General features: G+C 46.8%; 1 protein-coding gene across 1 annotated transcript in view; it reads left to right on the forward strand.

Annotated features, from left to right (window-relative positions):
* Window positions 1-27,785, forward strand: part of ADD2 (adducin 2) — a 118,569-nt gene that overhangs the window by 50,653 nt on the left and 40,131 nt on the right. The window contains exons 2-7 of the mRNA XM_032179077.2: window positions 5,295-5,413; window positions 12,315-12,531; window positions 14,297-14,435; window positions 22,457-22,608; window positions 23,040-23,120; window positions 26,291-26,440. Of these exons, the coding sequence (XP_032034968.1) occupies window positions 12,349-12,531; window positions 14,297-14,435; window positions 22,457-22,608; window positions 23,040-23,120; window positions 26,291-26,440 (705 nt within the window). The 5' untranslated portion in view covers window positions 5,295-5,413; window positions 12,315-12,348. The remainder of the gene's footprint in view (window positions 1-5,294; window positions 5,414-12,314; window positions 12,532-14,296; window positions 14,436-22,456; window positions 22,609-23,039; window positions 23,121-26,290; window positions 26,441-27,785) is intronic.

Raw genomic sequence — 27,785 nt, forward strand, 5'->3', positions numbered from 1 at the left:
TGGGGCCCTGTAGTGGGTTGCCCTTAACAGTTAATTACATATCTGCACATATGTGCATGTATCTATGTATGTTTCATTTGCATGCATGTTTTTCATGAATATGAACATGACTGTGGGCCTCTAGCAGACAGGGCCATGTCTCATTTCTCCCAGCCATCTTCCCTCTCACATCCAATTCCAGTTCTTGCTCACTCCCGGGCACCAACAGATACTTGACAAATAACTGTTTATTTAGTTAGAGGATATGGGAATGATTCCAAGTCTGTAAGAAAGAGTACTCAGTCCATTCATTCCACAACAATCCAGTTCCTGGATAGAAGAACAGAAAAACATTGCCTACCAACTATTAGGTTTGAGGCCGTTTGCTGGAGGGCTTTTAAAATTCACTGGACTTCACTAGGAATGTTTGCACCAGGGATGCCCAGAAATAAGTACTTATGGGGCCTGCAGCAGTGAAGAGGTTAAAGGATTCTTCCAACTAAGGGGGTGTCTGGAGATGGACATAGACTTTACCATCGCTGTTCTGCCTCTTTCTCTCTTTCTTCTTTTCAACTATTTTTGGCTTAAATGATCACAGCAGTTAATACCTAATCTAGAACTTTGTAAAATTCAGAAGCATTTGAAGAAATGATGATAAGCTATCCCCATAATCCCACCCACCAGAGGCATGAGCCTTCTCTTTATCTGAACACATCAGGCAGGGTGCGGTCCAGTCCCTTATTCAACTGTCTTCATTTATTCTGCAAAAGTAGCAGCAGCTCAGCCCTGACCGTCTCTTCTCTCACTTGTGGGAGTCTCATTCGGGGATCGGTAAGTCTGGCTTCTGACCTCTAGCCTAAGTCCTGGAGCAAATGCTACGCTGTCCTTGTGGGGAGCTGACCCGTGGGGCCAGGGCCTGGGGCTTTCAGAGGCCAGGATTGCTGAGGGACCCATGGCCATGGCTGTTGGGGAGCACCTGGGAAGTGGCAGCTTGCGTTTTTCCTCCTTGAGCTCTGGGTGCTGAGCCACACAGACTGTCTGTTCCTGTCTGGAGACTCCCCCACTGAAGTGGCAGGAGACGGCGCCTGCCTCTGCTTAGGGCACATGAAGCTTAAGCTGATTTTAACAAAAAGTCAGACAACTCGGGCATCTGTTACTCCCCTTATAGACCTTTCGTTTCTCTTATAGCCACAAGGAACAATCCATAGAAATGCGATTTCATACTCCAGTGGTTACATGTACTTGGTCTTCAGTGGGACAGGGAAGAAGATGCTTGGTGACAGGAAGCGTGTCTCATGATGTGTCGTCTCCAGCTGCCCTCCTACCAGGGCGAATCTCAAGCAGGGACTCTGCTGAGGGGCTGCAGAGGTGTGAGGAAGTGAGCTGGCCAGGCCGAGAGGGAGCTCCTGGGTTCCTCTGTGCAGAGAGGAGGGTCCCAGGCAAGGGAGGTGAGGGGGTGCTCAAAGGAGGAGGTGAGAGAGACAGAGAAGAGGGCAGGGCTGAACATGGGCGAGCCAAGGAGGTTGCTGTGTGTGATGCGTGGTATGTAATATTACCTTCCTCTCTGTCTCCCCATAATTAATGTCAGATTTGTTAATGTAAGAGTTGCAATCTGTTTCTGGGTTCTGCCTCAAATTAGGCAAGAAGGGTGGCTGAGGTTATGTACCAAGACAGGAGGTGATTTGGGCACTGAGGCACCTGCCATGCACTCCTCTATGAACACTCAGCACCTTACCCTTCACGGTCTGTCTCCTCACACTGTACCGTGATCTCCCCTCAGGCCTCACTTGCTGCTGGGACCTCAGGGCTGGACAGGGCTGCTTTGTTAAGCTGGCCCAGCTCTTCCCAATTTACCTTCAACTAACATTTGTTCAGCACCTAACTGGCACCAGGCCCTATGGCAACAGGGAGGATAGAGAAACGCAGAGACACAGGCCGCCTGCCAGGAGCTCACGGTAATAGATTGTTGCTGCCAGGCTGCAAGTGGAATGGAAGAGGCAAGTAAAAGTGATGTGAAAGCCCAGGGCAGGGGTTTTAGGGGCAGGCTGCCAGAAGAGAGGACACGTGAAATGTAGGGAGGAGGTGAAGAGAGGAGGTTGTTCCTGGCAGACTCCAGCCCCAACCAAGAATCTGCTTTGTGCCTCTTGGGTCCTGGGAATAGCCCCTGGAGAGCAGGGCAAATGCAGAGAGGTCGGGGGCTGGGAGTAGAGGTGTCATCTGAGTCTCAGCCTCATCCTACAGGGTAGCTGTCCTCAAGGAGAAGGGACTGGCAGAGAGAAAAACGCACAGCTCCCAGCTGGGCATCGATGGGCTTGGATTGTTAACATGAGGTATGCATTTGGTTTGACAAAGGCCATTCGGATTTAACATTTTATATTTGGAAAATGTGAAAAGTATACCTGCCATTTTGGTAATAAAGGCTAAATTTGACTGGTTTGGGTTGGAAAAGCAGGGCTTTAAAAAGGAAAAAAAGGTTAAGGAACATGACCACTGGAGACAGAGATGGATTTTTAGCAGGGCAGTGACAGGCATGGGCCAGGAAGGACTGTGGACCAGAGATCATTAAAGGGTGGAGAGATGGAGGCATGATTCAGGGCCTGGCGCTGCGGGTGGAGAGATATTTAAGACATAAAACCAGAGACCTCAGTGACCAATTAAATGTGCAGGGCAAAAAGAGGGAGTCAAGGTGGGATCCCATGGTTGGATGCCTGGTTGGTAGCGGGCAGAGAGGAGGGGGCTGGGTGGGCTGTGGTGTGGGGTGAGCAGGAGTGATGGTCCATTTGCAGATTGATTTTTAAAGAGGCTGCAGGACACAGGAGTAGGCAAAGGCCCCTGAGTGTTTTAATGTCTGGGTTCACAGTCCAGAGGGCAGCCAACAAGGACTAGAATGCACTGCCCCAGCTCCTGCTGCCTCACAGCCCAGCTTGACTGCACACCAAGAGCAGGGGGCAAGTGGCTCTGAGGGGCTGTGCCTCTGGTGCTCTCTGAACCACCCAGGGGGTGTCAGGCATCTGTTTTCACTACATGGGGCACCATGGCTCACACTGTCCCTTGCTTCTCTGCTCTGCCTGAGGGATGTGGGGGCTGGAAGCTGGAGAGAGCTAGCTTCTCAAAGCATGTGCTAGGAAGCTGAAGCCTACACAAGAGGTGATGCTGTGCTTGGTACAGCAGCTTCAGCAGGCTCAGAGGGTTCTGTCTGGCCAGAATTATCTGAACTCCCCCAGGACAGCAGCCCTGCTCTAGGTGCTGGGGCCTCTCTAGAGCAGCCCTGGCATTAGGCCTCTTTCTCTTCCCTTCTCTCATTAAAACTTGCTGATCTGGTGCCTGTCCTGCCTGCTCAGCCCAACTCCCCAATCAGAGATTTGACAGTTTCATTGCCACAGGACAGTGGTTTCTAGATAATACAATTGCCTCAAATACCTCTCAGGACTATTTTCATTTTAATTAGGGCGTAACACTGTAACCCAAGGAATGGTGCTCTGATGGGGAATTTCAGCAGCAATGGGGGTTGGGGTGGGAATTATTTTGTTCACTGTATATTTACATTAGGGGTAAATGTTTGCTTTCTTACAAGAATGGTGCAGGCTACTTCTGGGGGCAAAAGATTAATTCTATTAGTACACACAAAAAATAGCTGAGATTCTGAAAATTCAAATCTTAGCAGGTTGTGGCCACAGGGCAGCCTCAGACCTTCTGGGGAAGGGGAGGAAGCTGGTGTTTGAGGCTGCAAGATTGGTCCTTAGGGAGGGCAGTGGAGATACATCAGCAAACCCCACCCTGAGGCCAGCCCTGGAAGGGAGGCCATTGGAGAAAGGCAGCATCAAGTGGTGGCTAGGACCCTGTTCTAACTAAAAATAGAACCTCTGGGAGAAGGACCTCAGCCGGCACTGGATGTGCAGAGCACAGAGTCTCACTCTTAGAAGCAACTTGTTCCTAAGTAGATGGGCGAGCATCAGGACTGGGCTCAGGGACCATCCAAGCACTGAAACACTGAGACCCAGGCTGCCTGGCTGGATTGAGGAGGAGGCTGAGCCTTAGTGGATGTACAGGTATCCTGGATTCCCACAGGCACATTGTACCTACCAAGACGAGTTCTCCTTGTTCCTCATTGGTGGGACGAGTCTCTCCGAATGGCTCCACTCTGGACAGCATTGGGTCAGGGATGGACCTGAGCTGCCAGTGAGCCAGAGCCATGGGCAGGCGGCAGTAGGGTGGGGGTGCTCAGGGATGCTGCCAGCCCTGGGTGAGACAGCCCCTAGCAGCTCTGGGTCAGAACGACAGAATATCCAAGTGAAAATGGAAAACGATCACTTGTCATCTCTTGTCTTTATTTTTAAACATTTTGACAATTAATGCTTTGAAGACCTTGATTCCTAGGAGTTTTGGAGTAGTAACTCACCCTAGTTTGTAAGGTATTAACAACTTTATATTCCTCCTTCAGTAGTACTTTAGGACCTATTATCCAGGTATTAGCTGGGGCCTTTCTTCCCCTCGAACTCTGGGTGAAATGGCCTTGAATTCACCCGTGGACAGCCTGCGCAAATCTAAAACTCTCCCATTTTGCTGGAATGCGATATTCTTCAGGCTGCTTCTGCGTCTTGGGCTGCATCCAAACATCACTCACATTAGCATCTGTGAGTTTAGCAGCTGTTAGTGAAGTGTTTTGGGGGTCTCAGGAAGGGAGATCCTCCCAGCCCAGCAACTCGCGACCACGTCTGGGTTCGTGCTGGAGTTCCACATTCTGCGCCCTCCACCAGGCCAGGGCAACCACTTTCCCTGGAGGCCTTGCCAGCCAGCACTCAGCAAAGAAATTCTCCAATTCTTCTCTTTAAAAGGAATTTTGATCCCAATTGTAAAGATAATGCAGCTTTCTTTACCTTTTTTTTTTTGAGACAGAGTCTCACTCCCTCCCCCAGGCTGGAGTGCAGTGGCGCGATCTCGGCTCACTGCAACCTCCTCCTCCCGGATTCAAGCAATTTTCCTGCCTCAGCCTCCCGAGTAGCTGGGACTACAGGCGCCCACCACCATGCCCAGCTAATTTTTGTATTTTTAGTAGAGATGCGGTTTCACCATATTGGCCAGGATGGTCCCAATCTCTTGACCTCGTGATCCCCCCACCTTGGCCTCCCAAAGTGCTGGGATTACAGACATGAGCCACTGTGCCTGGCCTCTTTACCTTTTTAAAGGCATAATTTGCTTTTAAAATAAAAATTCATTTCAAGTTCATTTTAAGGAATTTCCCAGAAGCTCTTATAAATCAGGTGAAGAGTCATGGTGGTGCAGGCCCTGACACTTGTCGTGTTTGTGTTTTGTAGTTTCCACCTGGATGTTTGAGGTTGTGTGGATGTCGCCGGCACCCTTGAGAGTGGAGCTGGGGGGTGCAGACTGAGCAGTGAACAGAAGGAGCCTTGGACAGGGCTGGGCCAGCCTCCCGGTAAGTAAGCAGTAGTTTCTGGTGGTGACGGGGGTGATGCACACTTTTTGGTTGGGCCCATCACATGAGGTGCGGACAAGGCCCTTTGCATGAGGATGAGCTTCCAGACACTCAGGTCATTGCTATGAAGTCCCCTTATCCTGCTGACTCAAGACCTACCATAGAATCTGAAGGACCTTAAAAGTCACTAGTCCACCCCCTGCCCATGGTTCAGCAAGGACAGAAGCCCCTTTACAGCATCCTGTGCTCACTCTGACTCCCAGCAGACAGAACTCCCCACCTGACAAGGCAGCCTGTTCCACCTTTCCATTACTGAGCAGCTCTTGCCCTTAGGAAGTTCTCCCCCATGCCCTCAGCTGCAATCTGCCTGTCTGTAACAACCACCTGGTTTCCTAGTTCTGGCCTCTGAGGTTCTAGAGAACCAGCCTAATCCTTCTTCCACATGGCAGCCCAGCAGATGTTCTGGGACAGAATGATAGAGTGGAGAAGTGCAGGATGTGGGGCTAGAGACAAGCCTGGTTGAAATCCTGACTCCACTGTTATCTGTGTGACCTTGAGCAAGTTTGTTAATCTCTTTGTGATTTAGTTTCTTTATCTTTTTTTTTTTTCTGAGACAGGGTCTCCCTCTTTCACCCAGGCTGGAGTGCAGTGGTGTGATCTCAGCTCACTGCAACCTCTGCCTCCCAGGTTCAAGCGATTCTCCTGCCTCAGCCTCCCAAGTAGCTGGGACTACAGGTGCACACCACCATGCCCACCTAATTTTTGTATTTTTAATAGAGACAGGGTTTCACCATGTTGGCCAGGCTGGTCTCGAACTCCTGACCTCAGGTGATCCACCCACCTCGGCCTCCCAAAGTGCTGGGATTACAGACATGAGCCACTGCACCCGGCCTATCTTTATTTTGTTCAAGTAAAACTGGAACAATAATATCGACCTCATAGATTGGTCCTGGGGGCGAAAATACATCATGAATAAAAGTTGCCTGGTAGTATTATGTCACCAATTCTCTGTCATCAGCTGGCTGTCCTACAATTCAATTGTATTCTGACATGAACTACCCCAAGTTGAAGGGCACACAAGCTAACTACTACAAGATAAAGGACAAGGTTGCCAATATGACCATCCCCACCTCAGGCACCAGTCACAAGTGGGGTCCCCAGGTCACCCACACTTCCAACTGACTTGGCTATAAATTTAGGAGTTCCCATGACCCCTCTTCAGGTTCAATAATTCATTAGAATGAGTCACAGAACTCACCAAAAGTATGGTACTTGCAATCATATTTCAAAGGGTCCAACTCTGGAACACCCACATGGAAGAGATGCATCCATAGGTCAGGGTGTAAGGTGGGGTACACAGAGCTTCCCTGCTCTCTCCTGTGGAATCCAGGCCCATAACTCTCCCAGCACATCAATGTGTTCACCAACTAGGAAGTTCCCCCACACCTTGATGTCCAGAGTTTTTTAAAAAATCAAGGGGCATTTGTTACAGAGGCATGAGTGGTTAAATCATTTGCCACTTGTCTGGCCTCAATCTCTAGCCCCTCTGCCCACTTTGGAAGTGGTGGGATGGGGGCGGGTGTGGTGGGGGGTGGAGCTGATGCTACAGGCTTCTAATCATGTGCTTCGGTTTTCTGGGGTGGCTAGACCCTTCCTTGAAACTAAGGGCCTATCATAAGTTACCTTATTAGTATAAACTCAGGTTCAGTTGAAAGGGGCTCATGATGAATAACAAAAGACATTCCTACTGTCTTTTGGGCATTTTAGGAATTCCAAATGTTTTTGAAACTCTGTGCCAGGAACCAGGGACAAAGACGAGATATTGTCTTTCTTATATCACACCTGGCTCATCACACACTGGTCTCCTCTGATCTTCAGCATCCTGGTTAGCTTCTTTTTGTGATATCGAGGTTGACCTGTTCCCATTATCTGGTTGGGAAACTGGGCATTCTCAGTCTTTTTCTGGATGTTCTTCTTTTTGTCAATGTAGCTCAAGATTTAATTAGTTTTTTAGACTAAAACACATAATTACAGTTATTTAGTGTGCACCTGTTTATAATTGAATCACAAGCCTCTCATTACTTGAATTCCTAATGCTAAGATGACTTAAGCCCCTAAATCACACATAATAAGAGTAGTTAATAGCACTTGCTATATACCAAGCCCTGTTTTAAATACTCCACATACATTAACTTCACTAATCCTCACAAGTATGTTTCAAGGTAGTTAATTTACTACAGTCTCCATTTTATATGTGGGGAAACAGAGGCACAGAGCAGTTAAGTAACTAGCTCAAGATTACACAGATAATAAGTGGCACAGCTGAGATTTGAACCCAGATAGTCTTGTTCCAGAGTCTGTGCTTTTAATCGCTAAGCCATTCTGCACATAACTTTTCGGAGACAGAAGGAAGGAGCACAAGAGGATGCCTGTGATTCACAAAGCCAAAGGGTTGGCTCAGGCCCCTGTTGTGATGGTGATGGAGTCAGGGCTTCCATGTCCTACACCACCCCCATTGGAGTACCTCTGGAGCAACCCTCTGGGGCTGGGCTCTAAGAAGGGAAGGCAGGCCCTGGGGCATAGCGGTGTGAGCTCCTGTCCATCAGGCCCAGAGCTTCTTGGTTCTTTGCACTTCAGAGAGGGCAGAGCTACTTCACAGCCTTCACAGACCAGTTACTGGGGAATGCAACCACTCCATGGGGAAGGGGAGATGGTCAACCTTTTCCTGCCTGGAAGGCTCAGTACAAGGCTGTGCTGGCCAAAATGATCCCAGTGCCAGAGAAGCTGAGAGTTCAGTTGGCTTGGAGCCTGGAGTCCTAGGGAGCACAGGGGGCTCACATGCCTATGCTCACATCCAGCGTACTCGCTGGGGAAGGGGAGTTGCTAGTTGCTGTTTTAAAAATAACATCAAAGGTTCAGGGCTTTGAAAGCGCCGAAGAGAATTAATTTACTATGATGAGTCACTAAACAGAGAAGGAGTGGGGTTCGATGAGGTGATGTTTCTGGAAGAGTTTTGTTCTGCAGTGCTGCCTGCCCAGAAGAATCTGAGTGGGGGCCACATGTCTGTGTGGCTCTGATGCAGTCCTATTATGTTTGACTTTGTCATCCCTTCTTATCCTCAAGGTCCAGGGATGAGGTTGGGTGTGAGCGTAATAGAGGTGAAATATTCTTAATTAACCCCATGCACATGGGATTGACTGGAATCCACAAGGCCAATGTGTGTTCTTTGTAGATGTTTCTCTTTTGGCATCTGACTTGTGGGAGAGGCTCTGGGGGAAAGCGGGAAGGTCTCTTGCTCCAGGAAACCCAGATCTTCCATCCTTCTGCCTTTATTACATGAATGTATCTGTCTCCAACTCAGATAAATCATAGAGTGTCAGAGCTAGAAGGGACCCCAGAGGTCATTCGGTTCATTTTCTCATTTAGAGCTGGGCAAAGTGAGACCCAGAGAGAGGCAATGACTTGCCCAAGCCCATGCAGCTACTGAGTGACAGATAGGGGCAAGATTGCAGGTCCCTGACTTCTAGTCTAGAGCTCAGTCCGCCAGCAACATCCCTGACTCAATCACTCTTTTTCCATTCAGATGAAAGGAAAGGGCCTGGATTTAAATGTTGCTAAGTATGACCACAACCATTCTAGCAGCCTGCCAAATCTGTTCCAAAATCTTTCTTTACAGAATCTTTTTTTTTTTTTTTTTTTTGGCTCCCACTCCCAGCAGACCCCTTCCCCTACCTCCAACCGTTCATCTCCATCCCCTATTATCAAATATTTTGTCAACACTGCTGGTAAGTGTGGTGCTGGTTGGGGGAGATCAGGTAAGGGCTTTCATAAGAAGATGACTAACTAGTGGAATGATTAAGATCATCATAGGTCCTGGTTCGGCAGCTTTGCAGAAGTGGGCCATGGTGGCATTTGGAGCACTCCCACTGCCTGTTAAAAGAAAAATTTTAGACAAATTAAACTTAACAGAGTTTGAGCAAAGCATGATTCAGGAACTGGGGAGCCCTCAGAACCAGAATGGTTTCTGAGTGACTCTGAGTCTGCCATATGATTGGATACATTTATGGACAGAAAAAGGAAAGTGACCTACAGAAAATGGAAGTGAGATACAGAAATGGCTGGATTGGTTACAGCTTTGTATTTGCTTTATTGGAATAGTGTTTGAATAGTTGGCTACCTGTGATTGGTGGAAGCTCAGCTGCTGTGGTTGGCTGAGACTCAGCTACTTGTCACAAGAGTAGGTTACAGTCTATTATACATCAAGTTGGGTTATACGTGGAAAAGCCCTTAGGCCACACTTAAAATATGTAAGGAGGCAGCTTTAGGCCAAACTTAATGTAACATGTCCCAGGCCAAGTGTATGATAGCAGGTGGTGGTTTGAATGAGAGGAGGGGCCTAGACAGCTATGGGACATGGCCTGTGATGTGAGAGTCAGATTATGTGAGGTTTTGTGCCATCTTATGTCAGACTTGCTAGAAATGGCCAACACCTGGAATGGATGCCTTCCATTACATGTTGCAACCATTAACATCTAAACTACAGATATTTCAACCATGGCTGCTCACCAGGGATTAGGGAGCTTTTGAAAAATCTTGATGTCCAGGTCATACCTCAGACTAATTATGTTAGAATATCTGGTATCAATAGTTTTTAAAGTTCCCAGGTGATGCTATTGTGCACCCAAGGTTGAGAACCACTGCTCTAGCCTGAGGGCTCAGGCCATCAGCTAACCCTTGAGGAACTCTGTCCATGTGCCTTCCCTTCAATGAACTGTTTGCCTTTCCCCTAAAGGAAGAATGCAAACAAGAACAACAGGAAACCATCTGTGTATTCTGGGCTGATGGGATGGCCTTCCACTGTCCTCCAAGCTTATCTATGGCATCATTCTCCCCTCACCCCACCCAGAGAGACTGCAAGGGTAGAGGGTGGAGTTCTGGTAGAATATGGAAGAAGAGGTTACAGGCAGCTCAGAGACAAAAAGAATATGCTCTACTGGACATCAGCAAAGCCTCCTTTATAATGAGCTTCTGACCAGAATCAAGGGTAGGCTGGGGCCAATAGGACTGCTGGAGCAAGGCTGGAGGGAGCCAGTACTGGCCAGCCACGGGCAAAGGGCAGATCAGGACCTGGGAGGCCAGGAGCCTTCTCCCAAAGAACAAGAGAACATTCTCCTCATGGAATGGGAGCCCATGGAGGTAAAGCAAGGGAGTGGCAGGTTATGGATGAGAACCCAGGTGTCTTGGTCCCTTGTAATGCTCTTTTATTTGTATCTTCACATATATGTTAAAAAGCTAATTATTGTTCAGCCAAAGTACATGCTGCCTTCTGCCGAGAAGAGAATCAGCCAGCAGGGAGAAGGCCAACGCTCTGTAAGGCCGCCCTGGGTGCTGAAGGGGCAGAGCACCGACTTAAAGGCCTTGCAGTGCTGACACAGGAAAGGAGACGGGCTTCGCCAAATTCCCACAACCAGGAAGTGAAGCCCGGAACTGCAGGCTTACTCTTCAGAAGGGCTCCAAGATAGCAACAGAAAACATTTCTTCATTCATCATGCACACATTTTAAAAAGCATGCTTGATTAGAAAAAATCCACAGCTTTCCCCCAGCTTGACTCTCCAGGGGCTGTCGTGGTCCTTGCTCCAGGGAGCAGATTTACACACAGCACATGGGGTTCTGGCAGCTGGGCAGCATGGCACCCTGCAAACCATATTTAGTTGTTGTTTCTCAACATGAATTGAGTGGGATTGGAGAGAAAATAATTTTCCATTAATAAAGTTGCACACCTCTTTTTAAACTTGGAGTAAGAATCTGATTCTGCATTAAGACAAGTTTCACAGAAACAGATTCACCAATAAATTTCTTTCCAGGGGCCAGAGCGAAGTTTAAGTTGTAAAGAAAAGCATTGGGCAAAGTTTTAGTAGTTTTAGTAGTTCCTGTGCTTCCCACGTTTTAGTAGTTCCTGTGCTCTTTTAGTAGTAGTCTTAGTAGGCCCTGTTTAATAGTAGTGTTCTTTTGTGAATTTCCCACCATAATTTTTTTTTTCTTTTTAGTTCTGGGGTACGTGTGCAGGATGTGCAGGTTTGTTACATAGGTAAATGTGTGCCATGGTGGTTTGCTGCGCCTATCAACCCATTACCTAGGTGTTAAGCCCAGCATGCATTAGCTATTTCCACCATAATTTTTTTTTTTTTTTTTGAGACGGAGTCTCGCTTTGTCGCCCAGGCTGGAGTGCAGTGGCACAATCTCGGCTCACTGCAAGCTCCGCCTCCCGGGTTCACGCCATTCTCCTGCCTCAGCCTCTCCGAGTAGCTGGGACTACAGGCGCCCGCCACCACGCCCGGCTAATTTTTTTTTTTTGTATTTTTAGTAGAGACGGGGTTTCACCGTGGTTTCGATCTCCTGACCTCGTGATCCGCCCGCCTCGGCCTCCCAAAGTGCTGGGATTACAAGCGTGAGCCACCGCGCCCGGCCTCCACCATAATTTTTAAGGGGCCTTCTTAGAGGGTTTCCATTTTAGATGAAGTACTAATTTTCAGTAAGTAGCTTACCACTACATAGGTGTGCATCACAGAAATGCTCAACAAGGTCTGCAGGTCATGTTTCCATTCGGGGAACTCTCTACGCCAAGCCAAGTGTGACCATTTAAGGACTGGCTAGTTGGGGAAGGGAGTGGACACCTGAACCCATGTTTTTACTTAGTCTCATGGCACGTCAGCACCCCTATAGATGGGTATATGGGGCCGCTGCCGGCATCCTGCCCTCCTCCCCAGGCTCTGCCTCCACCATCCTAGGAACAGCCGCACCCCACTGAGAATCCAACCAAACCTAGCCCTGTGCTCTGGGAAACGTGTACCCCGATGGGGAGCACCAACCTGACCTCATTCCCTCTCCCCTTCTCTGTAGCGTTCCAGGAGCGGATTGCAAACGCACCGGGAAAATGAGCGAAGAGACGGTCCCCGAGGCTGCCTCGCCGCCGCCCCCGCAGGAGCAGCCTTACTTTGACCGCTTCTCAGAGGACGACCCCGAGTACATGCGCCTTCGCAACCAGGCGGCTGACCTGCGGCAGGACTTCAACCTGATGGAGCAGAAGAAGCGCGTCACCATGATCTTGCAGAGTCCCGTGAGTGGGGCTGACCCGGGCGGGAAGGGTGCAGGGGGCGCTGTCTCTTCAGGGCGTATACCCATCCGAAAGATGAGTAACTCCTCTTCCCCTTGCTCAGGGTCAGTAGAAATGTAAGCCCACCGAGCAAGACGGATCTGGTCACCTGGGGCCTTGACCTCCCTTGTAACTGGTGGATGGCAGAACCTGACTTGTGTGCGGCAGTTTGGCTCGGTGCCAGGGGGAGGTGGGATGGAGACAGGAGTCCCCCTCAGTTTCCTGTGCCCCTTCGAAGCCTCAGTTCCCAGTCTTCCCTCCTCACCCAAAGCTATGACAATGAACGGACAAAATCCATGTAAACTGGAGACCAGCAGGGTGCCAGGAGGAGGGCTTGGGGCTCCCTTTACTGAACACCATAAAGTAAGAACTTTCTGTCGGGACAAATGAAGCTTTGGCATGAATGGGATGGGGCTGAGGAGGACCTGGAAGCCCCAGGAGGTGGGGAGAGTGGAGGGCTCAGAAGGGCTATGGGATGGGGTGCGGGAAGGGAAGGCAAGTCGGGATCACTAACGTCCCTTCTTACTTGGGGCCAGTTGATTCCTGCCTGGCATGGACACAGAGCTCCTCGAGGCAGGTAGTGCCTTGAGAAGGCCGAAGCGTGGGCCCTGTGGACCACTGAAGGCAGAGTGAGATCAGTGTGGAGGAGGCAAGAGGGATCTGACTGAGGAAGAGCTTGGGGGGCCTCAGGAATCAGCCCATGATCCTAAGGATCGGGAAGCCCAGGGACAGAGGTGGCATCTCCAGTTGCTTGCCAGGATGGGCTTAGGAGGTGGGAGCCACTCTGCCTTGGCCTTCTGGGCTCCAGAGAGCCAGGGCCTGTGCAGGGGCTGTGTGAGGCCTTGGCTGGGAGCCATGGTGCATACTCAGGCTACACAGAGCAGCTCCAGGGAGTGGGCTGAGGGCCAGTATCTGTGCCCAAATATTGTGTTGGGGAGCCTGGAGGAATATGGCAGATGCTGAAAGCACTGGGGTGAGGAGCCCCTGGGAAAACCCCCAGAGTGTGACTAGGAGGGGTGGCAAGGGGGTTAGGAGAGGCGGCAGAGTTAGCACCAGCCCAGATTTCAGGGCTCAGGCAGGAAACAGGGATTGGAGGAGGGCCTGCTTCCTTCTGTCCTTTTATAGGTTGGCCAACACACCTAAGTGGCCCCCCATTTCCTCCTGAGTGTTTTCTCCTGCCACCTGGTGGGCAGGATTCCTTGCTTATGGCCTCATGGTCTGAAAAGCCAGGCTTAGAGTTGGACATCAGGAGTGGAAGCGACCTCAGAGGTCATCAAATCCTCCTGTACTTCCTCCTACCCTTTCATTAAGCACATGAGGAAACTGAGGCCCAAAAGAATCACAGGCACCGCTAATGGAGAGGGATGGTGGCTCTCTCCATTCAGTTCTGCCTAAAAAAATGTCCTTCATTACTAAAGTGAAGTCCTACCATGTCTGATGGTGGGGAGGGGTCTTGGCCCTCATTTAGACACCGAAAGGACCTGGAATCTGGATTACTGCCCACAGACCAAGGGAACACAAGATCCATTCCCAGCATTTCTTTGTTGCTTCCCATACAGCAATTCCTGAGGTCCTAGTGGAACTGCTCAGTGTCCCCTGTGGCTGGGGACCCTGAGCATGGCCCTGACCTAGCTGACCCAGGGGCAAGGGGTGGGCACTTGGAAGAGCTCATTGTTGGGCAGCTGTGTGAGAGGCTATGGGGGGACCAGCACCTCGGGGCCTGCTTCAGTCTTTCAGGGAGGAGCTGGAAGGCCTCATCCAGGAGCAGATGAAGAAGGGGAACAACTCCTCCAACATCTGGGCCCTGCGACAGATCGCGGACTTCATGGCCAGCACCTCCCACGCAGTCTTCCCAACATCTTCCATGAGTATGTGGTGTCTGGGGAGCTGCCAGGAGCAGAGGTGGAGGGGAGGGTGGGGGGGGGAAGAGAGGGAGGAGCAGCAAGAAGCATCTGGTTGCCAGGCTACGGAGCAAGCAGCCTATTGTGTTATCAGGCCTTGGGGAGCTCAGCAGCAGCCAGAGAGGTACCTGGCTCTGCTTCTGATGTTGCCGCAAATTAAATGTACACAGAAGAATTACCCCTGATGCCAGGAATAAGAGGGTGGAGGTGACTTCAGCGGATGGGAGGAGACCACTGAAGCCTGTGTTTCCATGCCCCACTAGACAGGCCAACCTGACTCCACAGATGAGGGCTGAGAGGAGCCAGCCAGGGCTATGCAGGAAGCCACCCTCCTGGGCTGTTGTGCTCTGCCCATAACATTTAAAAAACAAGCATCAAAAAATAACTCCCCCTCAATAAGATTATTACAGGATTATGGCTGAAAACTGTGAAAATAACCAAGAAAGGGAAGCAGAAATCATTCTACTGTGTTCTTAAAACCCTCATATTACTATTCTTAATATTTTAGTGAACATATATCTTTCCAGTCCTTTTTTTCTTAACATATATAGATTATGCAAACACAAATGTAATCACATAAAATATGGTTCTATAATATAATTTTTGGTGGATACATGCTATTTAATAAATTTCCCATTGTTGGACTTTTAGGTTATTTCCAGCTTTTTCTATTAGGAACAACAATGCAATAAACATCCTTGTAAATAAACCTGAGATTATATCCATGATTATTTTCTTAAGATAAATTACTAGTAGAATTGCTGAATTGAAGTACATGCTTGCATGTTTTAAAGACTTTAATGCAGAATGGCAGATTACATCCTTTCTCCAAATGGATCCGATTTACGTTCCCAACAGCAATGCGGTAGAGTGCCCATTTCCTCTACCCTGGTCCATAGTGTATACTACCATTTGTTTCATCCTCCTGATTCAGTAGGTGACAAATAATACCTTATTTGTGTTTTAATGTGCACTTATTTGAGTACTGATGAGGTTGGATATATTAATGTATTTTCACATACATAACGGACATGATTTTCTTCCTTTCTCTCTCTCTTTCTTTCTCTTTCTCTCTTTCGTTTCCTTTTCTTCTTCCTTTCCTTTCCCTTTTCTTTCCTTTTTCTTTTCTTTTCTTTTCTTTTCTTCTTCCTTTCCTTTTTCTTTTCTTTCCTTTCTTTCTCATAGAATCTCACTCTGTTGCCCAGGCTAGAGTGCAATGGTGCAATCTCAGCCCACTGCAACCTTCCAGGCTCAAGCAATCCTCCCACTTCAGCCTGCCAAGTAGCTGGGACCACGGGCATGCACCACACACCTGGCTAATTTTTGTATTTTTTGTGGAGACAGGGTTTCACCATGTTGCCCAGGCTGGTTTGGAACTTCTGGGTTCAAGTGATCCACCCACCTCGGCCTCCCAAAATGTTAGCATTACAGACATGAGCCACTGTGCCTGGCCCTGACTTTCTTTTTATAGTAAATTGCCTTTTTACATCCTTTGCCTGTTTTCCTATTAGTGTATTATTTTCTTATAGAGTTTTACATTTTTATAAAGTAAAGCTATTTCTCTATTATCAGTCAAATATATTGCATTTTTTTCCAGTTTCTCCTTTGTCTTTTAGTTTTGTCCATGGCATTTTTTTTGTCTTGTAGAATTCTTTAGTTTCTGTGTAGCGGAAACCATTGTAATTTTCCTTTGTGTGTTCTGCTTTTGACTGCATGCTTAGAAATACCTTTCCCATGTTTCATCATCCGATGGAACAAATACCCTTAATTATGCATTTGTCAATTTTTCTCAACTGTTTGTACAAGTTTATTCTTTACAATAACTTTAGGCCAGGTACAATGGTTCGTGCCTGTAATCCCAGCACTTTGGGAGGCCAAAGCAGGTGGATCACCTGAAGTCAGGAGTTTGAGACCAGCTCGGTCAACATGGTGAAACCCTGTCTCTACTAAAAATACAAAAATTAGCCAGGCATGGTGGTGCATGCCTGTAATCCCAGCTACTTGGGAGGCTGAGGCGGGAGAATTATTTGCACCCTACAGGTGGAGGTTGCAGTGAGCTGAGATCGCACCACTGCACTCCAGCCTGAGCTACAGAGCAAGATTCCATCTCAAAAAAGCAAAAACAAAAATCAAACTTTAGAATTATTTTGTCAAGTGCCCCCATTAACTTTAAAAATCCCTTTTGGGATTTTGATTGGGATTACATTAAATGAATAAGTTGATTTGGTGAAGAATTTATAAATTTATAATTTTATGTTAGAATGTAAGCTCTGTAGGGGAAATTTGTATGTTTGGTCCACTGCTATATCCTTTGATTTAGAATGTATCTGGCACATAGTAGGTACTTAAAAACATTTACATGAGTGAATTGTAAATCTTTTCAGAAATGAGATATGTCTTTTATTTATTTAAGTCTTCTTTCATATCTGTCAGAAAAGTTTAGTAATTATTTTCATGTAGTTCTGACTAATTTCTTATGAAGTTTATTCTGGAATTTTTAAATAACTTTGTTATTTTAAGTGAATCTTTATCCATTCTATTTTCTTTCTGGTTATAGTCCTCATTTAAGATAAATTGTTATATATATATATATATACACACACGCACACACACATATAAGTATGTGTGTGCGTGTGTGTATACACTAGCCCCTTATTGAACTCTTATTTAAATTTTAATATCATCTCAGTTAATTCTTTTGGTTGTTGTATATACAAAAATCACATAATCTGCAAATCGTGATCATTTTGCTTCCTTCATTTCAACATTTACCCATTGGTTTATTTTTCCAGTTTTCTCATTGCATCTGTTAGAACTTTCAGAACAATGTTTAATAATAGATTAGTTATCCTTGTCTTATTTCTGACTTTAATGGAAGTTGTTTTACCACAAGAGTTTGAGATAATTATTTTTTATCATGTTGAGGAAATATCTTTTTATTCTAGTTCACTATGAGTTTTTCTCAGGAATGGATGTTGAATGTCATAAAATACATTTTGGCCATTTATTGGTTTTTTTTTTTCCCTTGAACTATTGAGGTGATAAGTTTTAGTAACAGATTTCTGAGTATTGAACTCCTTTTTCATTACTGAAGTAAATCATTCCTGGTCTTGATGCATTCTTTTAAAAATACCCTTCTGGATTTGATTTTCCAGAATTTTATTAAAGATTTTTGCATTCATATTCACACATGAGATTGGTTAGTAGTTCACTTTTTGGGCAGTCTTTACCTAGTATTTATACCACGACTGTAATTTCATAACATGAATCAAGGTGATTTCACTCTCTTCTTTACCCTAATATAATTTAAATAAGATAGGAAATCTCTGTTCCTTCAGATTTATTATTGACTTAGAATGTCATCTAGATCTGGAATATTTTTAGGGATTTTTGATGTTTTTGTCCTCAGTTTCATCTGGAGTTTCAAAATTTATTTTGCTGCTTCTTGGTTAGATTTTCGTCATATATTTTGTGTAAAATAATCCATTTTGTGGAGTTTTTCAAAATTATGAGAGTCATTTACAATATTATTTTTATCATTCAAATTTCCTGCTGAAGTAGATGAGATAACATCCCATTCTCATTCCCGGTGCTGTGTAAATTTTTGCTTTCTCTTTATTGACCAATCTAGATATTTGTTTATTCATAGATCATCTCACGTAAGCCAATTCTTGGATTTACTTATTGGTCCTGTTATTCTTTCTGCTTCCTGATTCATTAGTTTTATTTCTATATTCATTAATCCTTTTCCATAACTTTTCTATTTTGTTGTTTATGTATTTTCTAGAGTAGCATAAAATGTATTTATTTTTATACTTAATTCAATAATAAAGACATTTAAGGCTATAAATTTTTTCAATGAGTATGTGTTTGGCCTTATCTCAGGAATTTGACACATAGTGATTCTTTTATTGTTAATTTCTAAATAGCTTGCAGTTGCTGTCTGGACTTTATTTTTCTTCTAAGAGTTATTTAGGAGTGTTTTCTTATTTCCAAGTGGTTGAATGCTTAGTCTTTTAAAGGTTTGCTAATAGCATTGGATTTTATCACATTATGTTTAGAAAATGTGGCCTATTTAATTTGTGTTGGAGATGTATTCAGGTATTCTTTGTGGCCTAATGATATCATTTAAAAATGATAATGGGTATATACCATCTCTATAGCATGGTATTTAATCTATATTTTTGTTTTAATTTGATTTTGTAAAAAATTTCCTCCCATTATATTTGATTTCTGTTTATTTCTCTTGGTATTTATGATAGTTTTTGCTTTCTATGTCTTGAAATATTCACGGCATAAGCATGACTGATAGTTATAGCTTCATTATTGATTGTACCTTTAATTCATATAAAATGACCTACAAAATAGCTTATTTGTGTTGAGAATATCGTTTTGCCCAACTTCTATTTTGATAATAATGTGATGACCTCTACATAGTTTTTGTTTATATTTGTGTGGTGTACTTTTGATCTTCCTTTTATTTTTACCTCTTTGAGGCCACTTTATTTTAGTGGGGTTTTTTTTGTTTTGTTTTTGAGACAGGATCTTGCTCTGTCTCCTAGGCTGGAAAGCAATGGTGCAAACACAGCTTACTGCAGCCTCAACCTCCTGGGCTCAAGTGATCTTCCTGCCTCAGCCTCCCAAGTAGCTGGGACTACAGGCATGTGCCACCATGCCTGGGCAATTTTTAAATTTTTTATAGAGATGAGTTCTCACTATGTTGCCCAGGCTGATCTCAAACTTCTAGGCTCAAGCGAGTTTTCTGCATCAGCTTCCCAGAGTGCTGGGATTACAGGTGTAAGCCACTGTGCCTGGCCTGTTTTTATTTTTTGTAAACTTCCTATAGCATTGCCATCTGACATTCTGTGGCTATAACAGAAATGAGATAGCCACTTTTTTTGGTTCCTTTTTAGGTTGCCAAACATTTTTTTTCTAGATGCTTATGGATATTTTCCCCTTATCCCTGTATTTCAGAAATGTTACCAGGAAGCATATAATTGTAGGGTTTTTTCTTTATATGAACTTTCCCCATAATCAGTGAGTACTCGCATGCACAGGTCTTTTTTTTTTTTCAGTTCAGAAAATGTTTCTTCTACCATATTCATATGGCTTATCTATAGCCTGGCTCTCTGGTTTTTATCTCCCAAATCTGTCATATTCTCTACCATCCTTTCCATGTCTGTCCTTATACTCTTCCTCCTGAGAAAGGAACAGGGCTGACCAGCATTCGCATTGCCTCACCAATCAGCATCTGTCAGGAAGACAGATGGATGCCTGAAAATCTGCTTAGTACACATCCAGGATATCTGATTCAGGGATGTGGAGAGGGGAAGTTTCAAGTACCATGAGTTCAAGCCCTGATAGGTTGTTATCTGTCTAGCTCCATTTGCCTTAGAAATTGGGGTTTTGAGCATCAGTGTGCCCTTAAGTCTTAGCTTTCAGGGATTATGGTGAGTTTTCATCTTTTTCTGTGTTTTCTTAGGTACTTTGACTAAATGGCTCAGTTAGATCTGATTTATAAACATGACATTTAGCCATCCTAACTTTCGTGAGGCCAATTAGAATAAGCTTTTAAAAAGTTATTGTAATATTATTTTATTTTTAAAATGGATACATAATAGTTGTACATATTTATGGGGTACATGTGACATTTTTATATATAAATATAATGTAATGATCAAATCAGGATAATTGGAAAAACCATCACCTCAGCACCCATTAATCATTACATTAGGTATAATCTAATCTGTCCCTCCCCCCCCCCACCCCACAAATCCCCTGATGTGATGTCCCTATTGTTCAATTCCCACCTATGAGTGAGAACATGCAGTGTTTGGTTTTTTGTCCTTGCGATCGTTTACTGATAATTTCTTTATTGGGAACATTCCACATCTTTTCTTCTAGCTGATTTGAAATACACTATGAATTCTTGTTAACTACAGTTGCCCTATTGTACTTTCAAATTCTAGAACTTATTCAGTCTGTCTGTGTTTTTGTACTCATTAATCAACCTCTCTTCATCCCCCTCTCTTGAGACTCAGAGCAGGGGATCGCGAGCTCCTTTTGAGCCCTCCTGTTCTCTTCTTCTGCTCCTTGTACCTGTGGGTGAGGTCATCCTCTTAGTTGAACCTCCGTGGGGTTGGGGAGAGGGACTCTCTTTGATACAGACACAGATGATGTGATGGGGGTGTTTTCAGACCTGTTCTGGCTCCCTGGCCATCACTGGGGCCCCATGGTTATTTGTAGGAGAAGTATTCAAAGATCTGTGGTATAGACTATATAGACCTCCCAACATCAGCCCCACCTGCCCACCTTTGCCTGGGGCCCTGTGCTGTTGACATGCCCTCCTTGCTGCTAGGCATGAAGCAGAGAGGTAATTTCTTGTCTGGGGAACTCACAGAGGGGGAGGAGGCAATCCCAAGCTGGTCAATTTGAATTAGAAATCCTTAACTTTGGAAGTTTGTTGTTGTCCTTGGCAGTCTAACTAGGCTTTTGGACCACTGCTGTCCCTGCTATCTGTGTTTTCAGAGCACCTGCCCTGGAAGCGTATCACCTCTGGTTGGCAAGGCCCCTTGTGTGCGTCTCCTGACATGGGTGATTCAAGGCCTGCTCTGCTCGCTGGATGTTGGCCCAGCACCCAGTCTGCCCTCGCTTTTGTAGACCACGTCATCACTTCCACTAATGGCACACTCGATGCAGGACATACATCGTACTGCAGCAAGGTTCACAGAGGTGGTAAAAGCTTCCAAAGAGCATCCTGATCCATTAAAATCTTTGGTGGGAGCTGGGAGAGGCAGCATCAGGAGGCTCCCAGCCAGACACCATTTTAAGCCAGAACCTTTCCTATTGATTCTCTTATTGGTTCCTAGATGCTGATTCAGGCGCTCGAGCTCAGATGCCCTCTGCTCCCTTCCTGAGGCATGTAGGCAGTGGTCATCATGGTTAATGGGATAGACTGGATGTCATCTCCTAGACACCTGCATGCTTTGAGGACAAGACTATCAAACCCTCTAGGCCCATTTCCAAATCCCTTCCACATCCCCTCAAATTCCCAGAAAGAATCACTGTATAGCTAAGGGACTACATGCCCAGAGAGGAGCCTAGGTACCCTGCCTGAGGCCTCTGGCCTTTCAGCCAGCCACAGCTGCACTCACTTCCAGAAGTTTATGACTTGTTAGAAAAACTTGAGGAAGTTACTTTCAGGCTGATCTGGCTTTCTTTTTTTGGGGGGGGTGAGGAAGACGGAGTCTCGCTCTGTCCCCAGGCTGGCGTGCAGTGATGCACTGCAACCTCCACCTCCCAGGTTCAAACGATTCTCCTGCCTCAGCCTCCTGAGTAGCTGGGATTACAGGCGTGTGCCACCACGCCCAGCTAATTTTTGTATTTTTAGTAGAGACGGGGTTCCACTGTGTTGGCCAGGATGGTCTTGATCTCTTGACCTTGTGATCCGCCCACCTTGACCTCCCAAAATGCTGGGATTACAGGTGTGAGCCACCGCGCCCAGGCCTGATATGGCTTTCTATTTTCCCTGTTTCTAAATCACAGAAAATGTGATTACATGGTGTCGTTAAAACAATGTAATAGCTGGTTTAATGACTAGTAACTTCTTCATTAGTAATAACTGATGAAATATACCCATGTTTCCACTCAGAGATTTATTCTTGCTTTGATTCAGTGCCTATCTTCAGAGTTTATGGTAAGCTTGACATTCCCAGAACCTGTGTGGCATTCCCAGAACCCTTCATTCTGTGGCCTTGAGACTGGCCGTGATTTTTTAGCAAAAGCTTATCTGAATGAGCAGACTTTATTGGGCACAAATGTCGATTCTGTGGACTCCTCCCCCAGGTAAAGGTCAAAGAATGTTTAATTCCCTGCCTGGGGAAGTCTCCTGTGCAGTTTTAGCACCTGTGAGAATTTGGAGAACACTGGAGCAAGGAAGGGGAGGGCAGATGGGCCCTGTCCCTGAGAGAACTGCACTGTCCCTGCAGATGTCTCCATGATGACGCCCATCAATGACCTACACACGGCTGACTCTTTGAACCTGGCCAAAGGGGAGCGGCTCATGCGGTGCAAGATCAGCAGTGTCTACCGACTCCTGGACCTCTATGGCTGGGCCCAGCTGAGTGACACCTATGTCACGGTGAGCAGAACACCCTGGATTTGGGTGGGGCACTGCGTGTGGTCCCACAAAACCCAAAAGGAGATCTCCTCACCCTTGGCATGGCCATGGCACTGCTGGTGACCTTTGGCCAAAATGCACTGAACCCTTCCAAGGTTTTTAACCACTGTAGTCATTGATAAGGCAGCCTGCCCAGCGGGCACTTCTTTGGATGGGAAGGAACATCCTAGAGCTACCCTTGATCATAGTGAGTTTCCTTTTATAGCTCCCTTTCCCCTGCTCCAAATAAAGGCTGAGTCCTTTTTATCTCTTATGGCTGGGGGGAGAGATAAGGATTCATTAGAAGAAGACTTTGGTGCAGTAGATTCAGGGGAAGAGGGGATGCAAGCACGGTGTCCTTGGAAATGTCCCCTCTCCCTCCTTGCCCCTGAGAACTTGTGTCTTTCCTCCAGTTGAGAGTCAGCAAGGAGCAGGACCACTTCCTGATCAGCCCTAAGGGAGTTTCTTGCAGTGAAGTCACAGCATCCAGCCTGGTGAGTACAGTCCAGCATCACTGCCCACTCCTTATTGAAATGACAGCACTCTCTCTGTTCCCACAGTGCTAGGTCATCTCCAAATTGGTCACTGTTGCACTGTGGAGCTCACAATCTGGTAGGGCAGAGAAGACACATGGAACAAACTAAGTGTCGAGAGCATGATGCGACCAAGAGACCAATTGCCAGGAGGAGGTGGCAAGTGCAGTGGGAAGGAGGAAGGATCAGAGATGGGCCTGGCATCCTCTCAGCAGACTCATGGGATGGCTACGCCTGGGATTAGACCACAATGGTTGGGAGTGGGGGGCCTTTCTGGATAGGGGGATACATTAGAATAAGAACCAAAGCAGCAGGAGATTTGTCCGCACTGGCACCGTTAGAGATGCTTCTGGGTCCCTTTTCAGTGTTGCTCGTTTTAGATGAGGTAGAGGCTTGCAAAAGTTGCTTTAGTTCAGGAAATACTTCTGGATGGGAGAAGGAAAGCAGTAGAAAGGACTGTCTTAGAAGCAGAAAAGGCCCAGTCCTTCTCAGATACATGGGCTGTGGCTGCTGTGCCATGCACCTCGGAGAGGAGGACACCACCTTGGGGGCCTCTGCCAGGCTTGAGATATGCTCAGGTGTAGAGTGCAGCTACTCACTCAAAAGTCCAGGCTCAGCAAGTCATAGGATATCTAGGCAGGGCAGGACTTCTACCATGCCCAAGGCCACTTGAGAGGCAAGAAAGGAAACTGGTGCCCAGGGAGGGTAAGCAACTTGCACAAGGCTACCCAAGGAGGTGATGGCCAAGTCAGAGTTGGGAGCACAGAGACAAGGATGACACAGGCTCTGTCTGTAAGGTGTTCATGGTCTGGTTGGGGGAGAGAGGTGAGGTAATCAGCTATTAAAGCTCAGGGTTACAGAGTGTTCCAGTAGAGGTGAAGGAAGCTTGGGGAGCCTGGAAAGGGACACCCTACCCTGCCAGGAGCTGTAGGAGGAAGAGGGAATGAGGGAGGAGGAGTCTAGCTGAAACCATGGTGCAGGAGTGGAGTCAGTAGGATATGAACCAGTGGGGTAAGCAGACTTAGATCATGGTGGCAAGGAGAGGTTTGGCGGAGGTGACTGTGTCCTCAGCAGGAGTGAAGCACGCATCAAGCCCAGATGCATACAAGAGCCTGTGCATGCATTTGGGAGGACAGGCCGAGTCTGGCTCAAGTATTCAGTATCTGGAGGTGACCTTGGGAAGGGGGATCAGGTCCAAGTGATAAATGGCATGGAAGATCCTGTTATGGTGCTTTGGCTTTATTCTGCTGGACACGCAGAGCCACTGAAATGCAAGCAGGGGAGTAATGCAAGCAGATTTCTGTTGTAGAAAGATCACTCTGAAAGCTGTGTGGAGGCCAATGGACACCTAGGTGGGGCTATTACAGCAAGCTGGGAAGGAAACTCCGGGCCTCTATGCTTAGTAGGCCTGCTGATCAGTTGGATTGGGAATATGGGATTGAGTTTGAGAAGCTGGTGGGACTTTCAAGAGATGTCAGTTGGCATTTGGTTATTCTAGGTTCAGAAGACATGCAGGATGGAGATACAGGTTTAAGTCATGGGCATGAGATGTTTATGGAGTGTGTGTAGACATAGGGCTGCTGTGTGTGGTTGTGCAGTTTGTGCACTGCACAAGGGAGCCTGGCTAATGAGGAAGAGAAGAGAGGGTGAAATCCAACCTGTGCTCCACTCACTAAGTGTGTCCTAGCATTGGGCTTCTGTTTTGAATTTGCACAAAGGCAATACCCACACACCAAGCCCTATGTCCCTGGGCTGTCCTCAAGAAGGGGTACCTGCTTTCTCATTTGTACAAAGGCACCGTATGGGAGGGTGGCTGTTGTATTAGGCTGTGGAGGTTCTTGAATGACAACAGATCACACATCCAACAATGAGATATAAAATATGTAAGATCAGAGAGAGATTATCCGAGAGAGGGAATTCTAAACAGGCCACATGTCTGAGGAAGTGGGGGAGCTGGGCTGAGGGAAACCAAAGGGCAGCACTCCACACTTGGGTTTAAAGTACTTGAGGTGGGAGAGTTGCTGCAGCTTTTAGGGGTCACGCTGCTTTGAAGTCTGTGAAATTCACTTAAAATAGGATATTGTAAGTGGAGATTTGTTGAACATCTTCCTGACGCTTCTGTGTAAGCAAACGCCAGCAGCACATCCCTCCGCCCACATTAGAGTCTGTCTCCCTGCTTTGATACCCATCTTGTCCACCTGGGCTTTCTGGGGTGGGGGTGTTGGGCAATTTAAGGAACTGCCCTGTGTGCCACATTCAGGATGTCACGGGTGCCTCAGTTTTAAGGGCTAAAGTTATCGTGAGTTTTAGAGACTATCATCTGGCTTGTTAACGTCCAGGGAACAACTGCAGTCATTGAAGTTAGGTTAACTCCCAGCTGCCGGGAGATTGCACTCTGGGAAGCTGGGGAGGTGTTCAGTGAGAGCGCACTGGGAGGGGCTGGCTTCAGGATTTGGATTTGTGCTGGGTGATTTGAGAGAGAGTTCTGTTTACCTTGGATTGTGGGCTTTCAGGACACAGGAAATTCTGTGATTGAATATTTTACTACTTTTTATCCAGGAGGCAGGGGAGTAGGGGCACGGAGTGAGGCTAGAGCTGTCATTGGTAAAGCAGCCGCAGCCTCTTTGAGCCTCATTGAGAAAGGGCTCAGTGTAGACATTACTCCCCTTGGAAGGCCTCTCAGATGCTTCTTTTCTGATGGGATGAAAGACTCCCCCTGTCTCTGTCTAGAGAATTCTGTGCATGACTCTTTTCTAGCACTTTGCTACCCCATGTGTGGTCTGTGGATCACTTGAGAACTTGTTAGAAATGCAGGCTCTCAGGGCCCCCTCAGCCTCTGAATCAGAACCTGCATTTGACTGGGCTTCAGGTGATTCATGTGAACCAAGTCTGAGAAACTCTGCTCTCGCATTTCTCCTGCTGAATTATAATCGTCTGTGCTCCCGTTAGACTGTGCGCTCACTGAGGGCAGGAACTGGTTTGTTTTCTTCCAACACTAAGTCTGTCATTGCTCATGGTGTCTGGAATGCGTGAAGACAGGTGGGCGGCACATGCTGGGCCCACCAGCTGGGAGAGGAGTGAGGGGCCTCTGCCACCCTGTTGCCATAAGTCTCTCTTCTTCCCTGGCGCAGATCAAGGTGAATATTCTGGGAGAGGTGGTGGAGAAGGGCAGCAGCTGCTTCCCAGTGGACACCACAGGCTTCTGTCTGCACTCGGCCATCTATGCAGCGAGGCCCGACGTGCGCTGCATCATCCACCTGCACACACCGGCCACAGCAGCGGTGAGTGGGCTCGTTCTCAGCCACCCAAGGAAAGACGTAAGGCATCTGAGGTTGTAGCAATCTCGTCACTTAAAACAGTCTGGAAAGATCTAGAACTCAGGCCAAGGTGAAGCAAGAGAACTCCCAACGTGGAAACGCCCAGCCTCTCCGTCTTTCTGACTACTGAAGTCATAGCATAACATGAAGATGTGGAATGTCTGCTCCATTGCATCCCCCACATACTGCATACACAAGCAGTACCTGCTAAGTTTCTACTCAGGTCAGTCCTGTTGGACCAAGGCGTGGGGCCTGCCCCCACAAAGCCAGGCTCTGGCACAGGAGATATCTTGACAGAGGACAAACAGTTGGTGGGAACCTGGACTGTGCCCGTTTTCCCATAGCTCAGGGTAGGCTGAGAGTAGGGGACGGAGCAAGCAAAACTGGGAGAGAATAGAAAGAAGAGACTCAATGAGCAGGTTGTCCACCTCTGGTCATTTCTCCATGTGTACCTAAGACACTGTGATGTCACTTGGAAAGACGGCAGGCAGACAACCAGTTCTGTGTACTCCCCCCGAACCCTACCCTATCCTGCTGACCCCCAGGCCACACACATGCAGGGACAGAGTAGGCTGACTTGTCATCAGCCCGTTTCCTCAGCAAAACACACTGGTTATGAGCATTCAGACTTTCCAGAGTTTAGACTAAGATGTGAAGATGTATTTGTGCTGAGTGTGCATCTTTGCAGAGCTCAGGGCTGAGTCAGGGCAGAATGAGTGAAGGAGGGCAAGGGTTCTTCTAAACCTCTCCATGCCCCTTGCTAAAAAATAAATAAATATATTATTGCACTCTCTGTCCACCATGAGCAGCTTACTTTTAATAAGTGGTGGGGGAATGTGTTTCAACCCTGGTCCCCAGCACTTGTATTGTCCTAGTCCCAGCGGCAAGAAATTGCTTTTGAAGTGGGACCTTTATATTGGGCAGCAAATAATTTCATTCATTTTAAAATGGGACTTTTCGATGGGCCTCTCTGTTTGTCAAAAGTCGTGACCTAGTCTGCACTGAAACCAAAGCTGAGGGTCTCCAGCCTACCCCAAGGGATCTGGACTCTGCTTACCCTAGCCTGGTGCAAACTCCACCACAGCCTGCCTCTTCCCAGAGTTGTATGACAAGAGCAAAGCTGTGTGTGAGGTGGGGGGAGTGGGAGGGGCAGCAATAGGTCTCTGGAGTGCATTCTTTCTAGCAATTCTAAAAGGTGATATGTTGACATGGCTGCTGTGAAAACAGTGATGGAAATACACTAGAGCAAGCAGCGTGACACAACGCCCAAGCCAGGTGGTAGAGGAACCTAGGACTTTCTTGTGCCTGC

The sequence above is a fragment of the Hylobates moloch genome, unplaced genomic scaffold (genome assembly GCF_009828535.3).
Source record: "Hylobates moloch isolate HMO894 unplaced genomic scaffold, HMol_V3 SCAFFOLD_15, whole genome shotgun sequence".
In the NCBI taxonomy this organism is placed as follows: Eukaryota; Metazoa; Chordata; class Mammalia; order Primates; family Hylobatidae; genus Hylobates; species Hylobates moloch.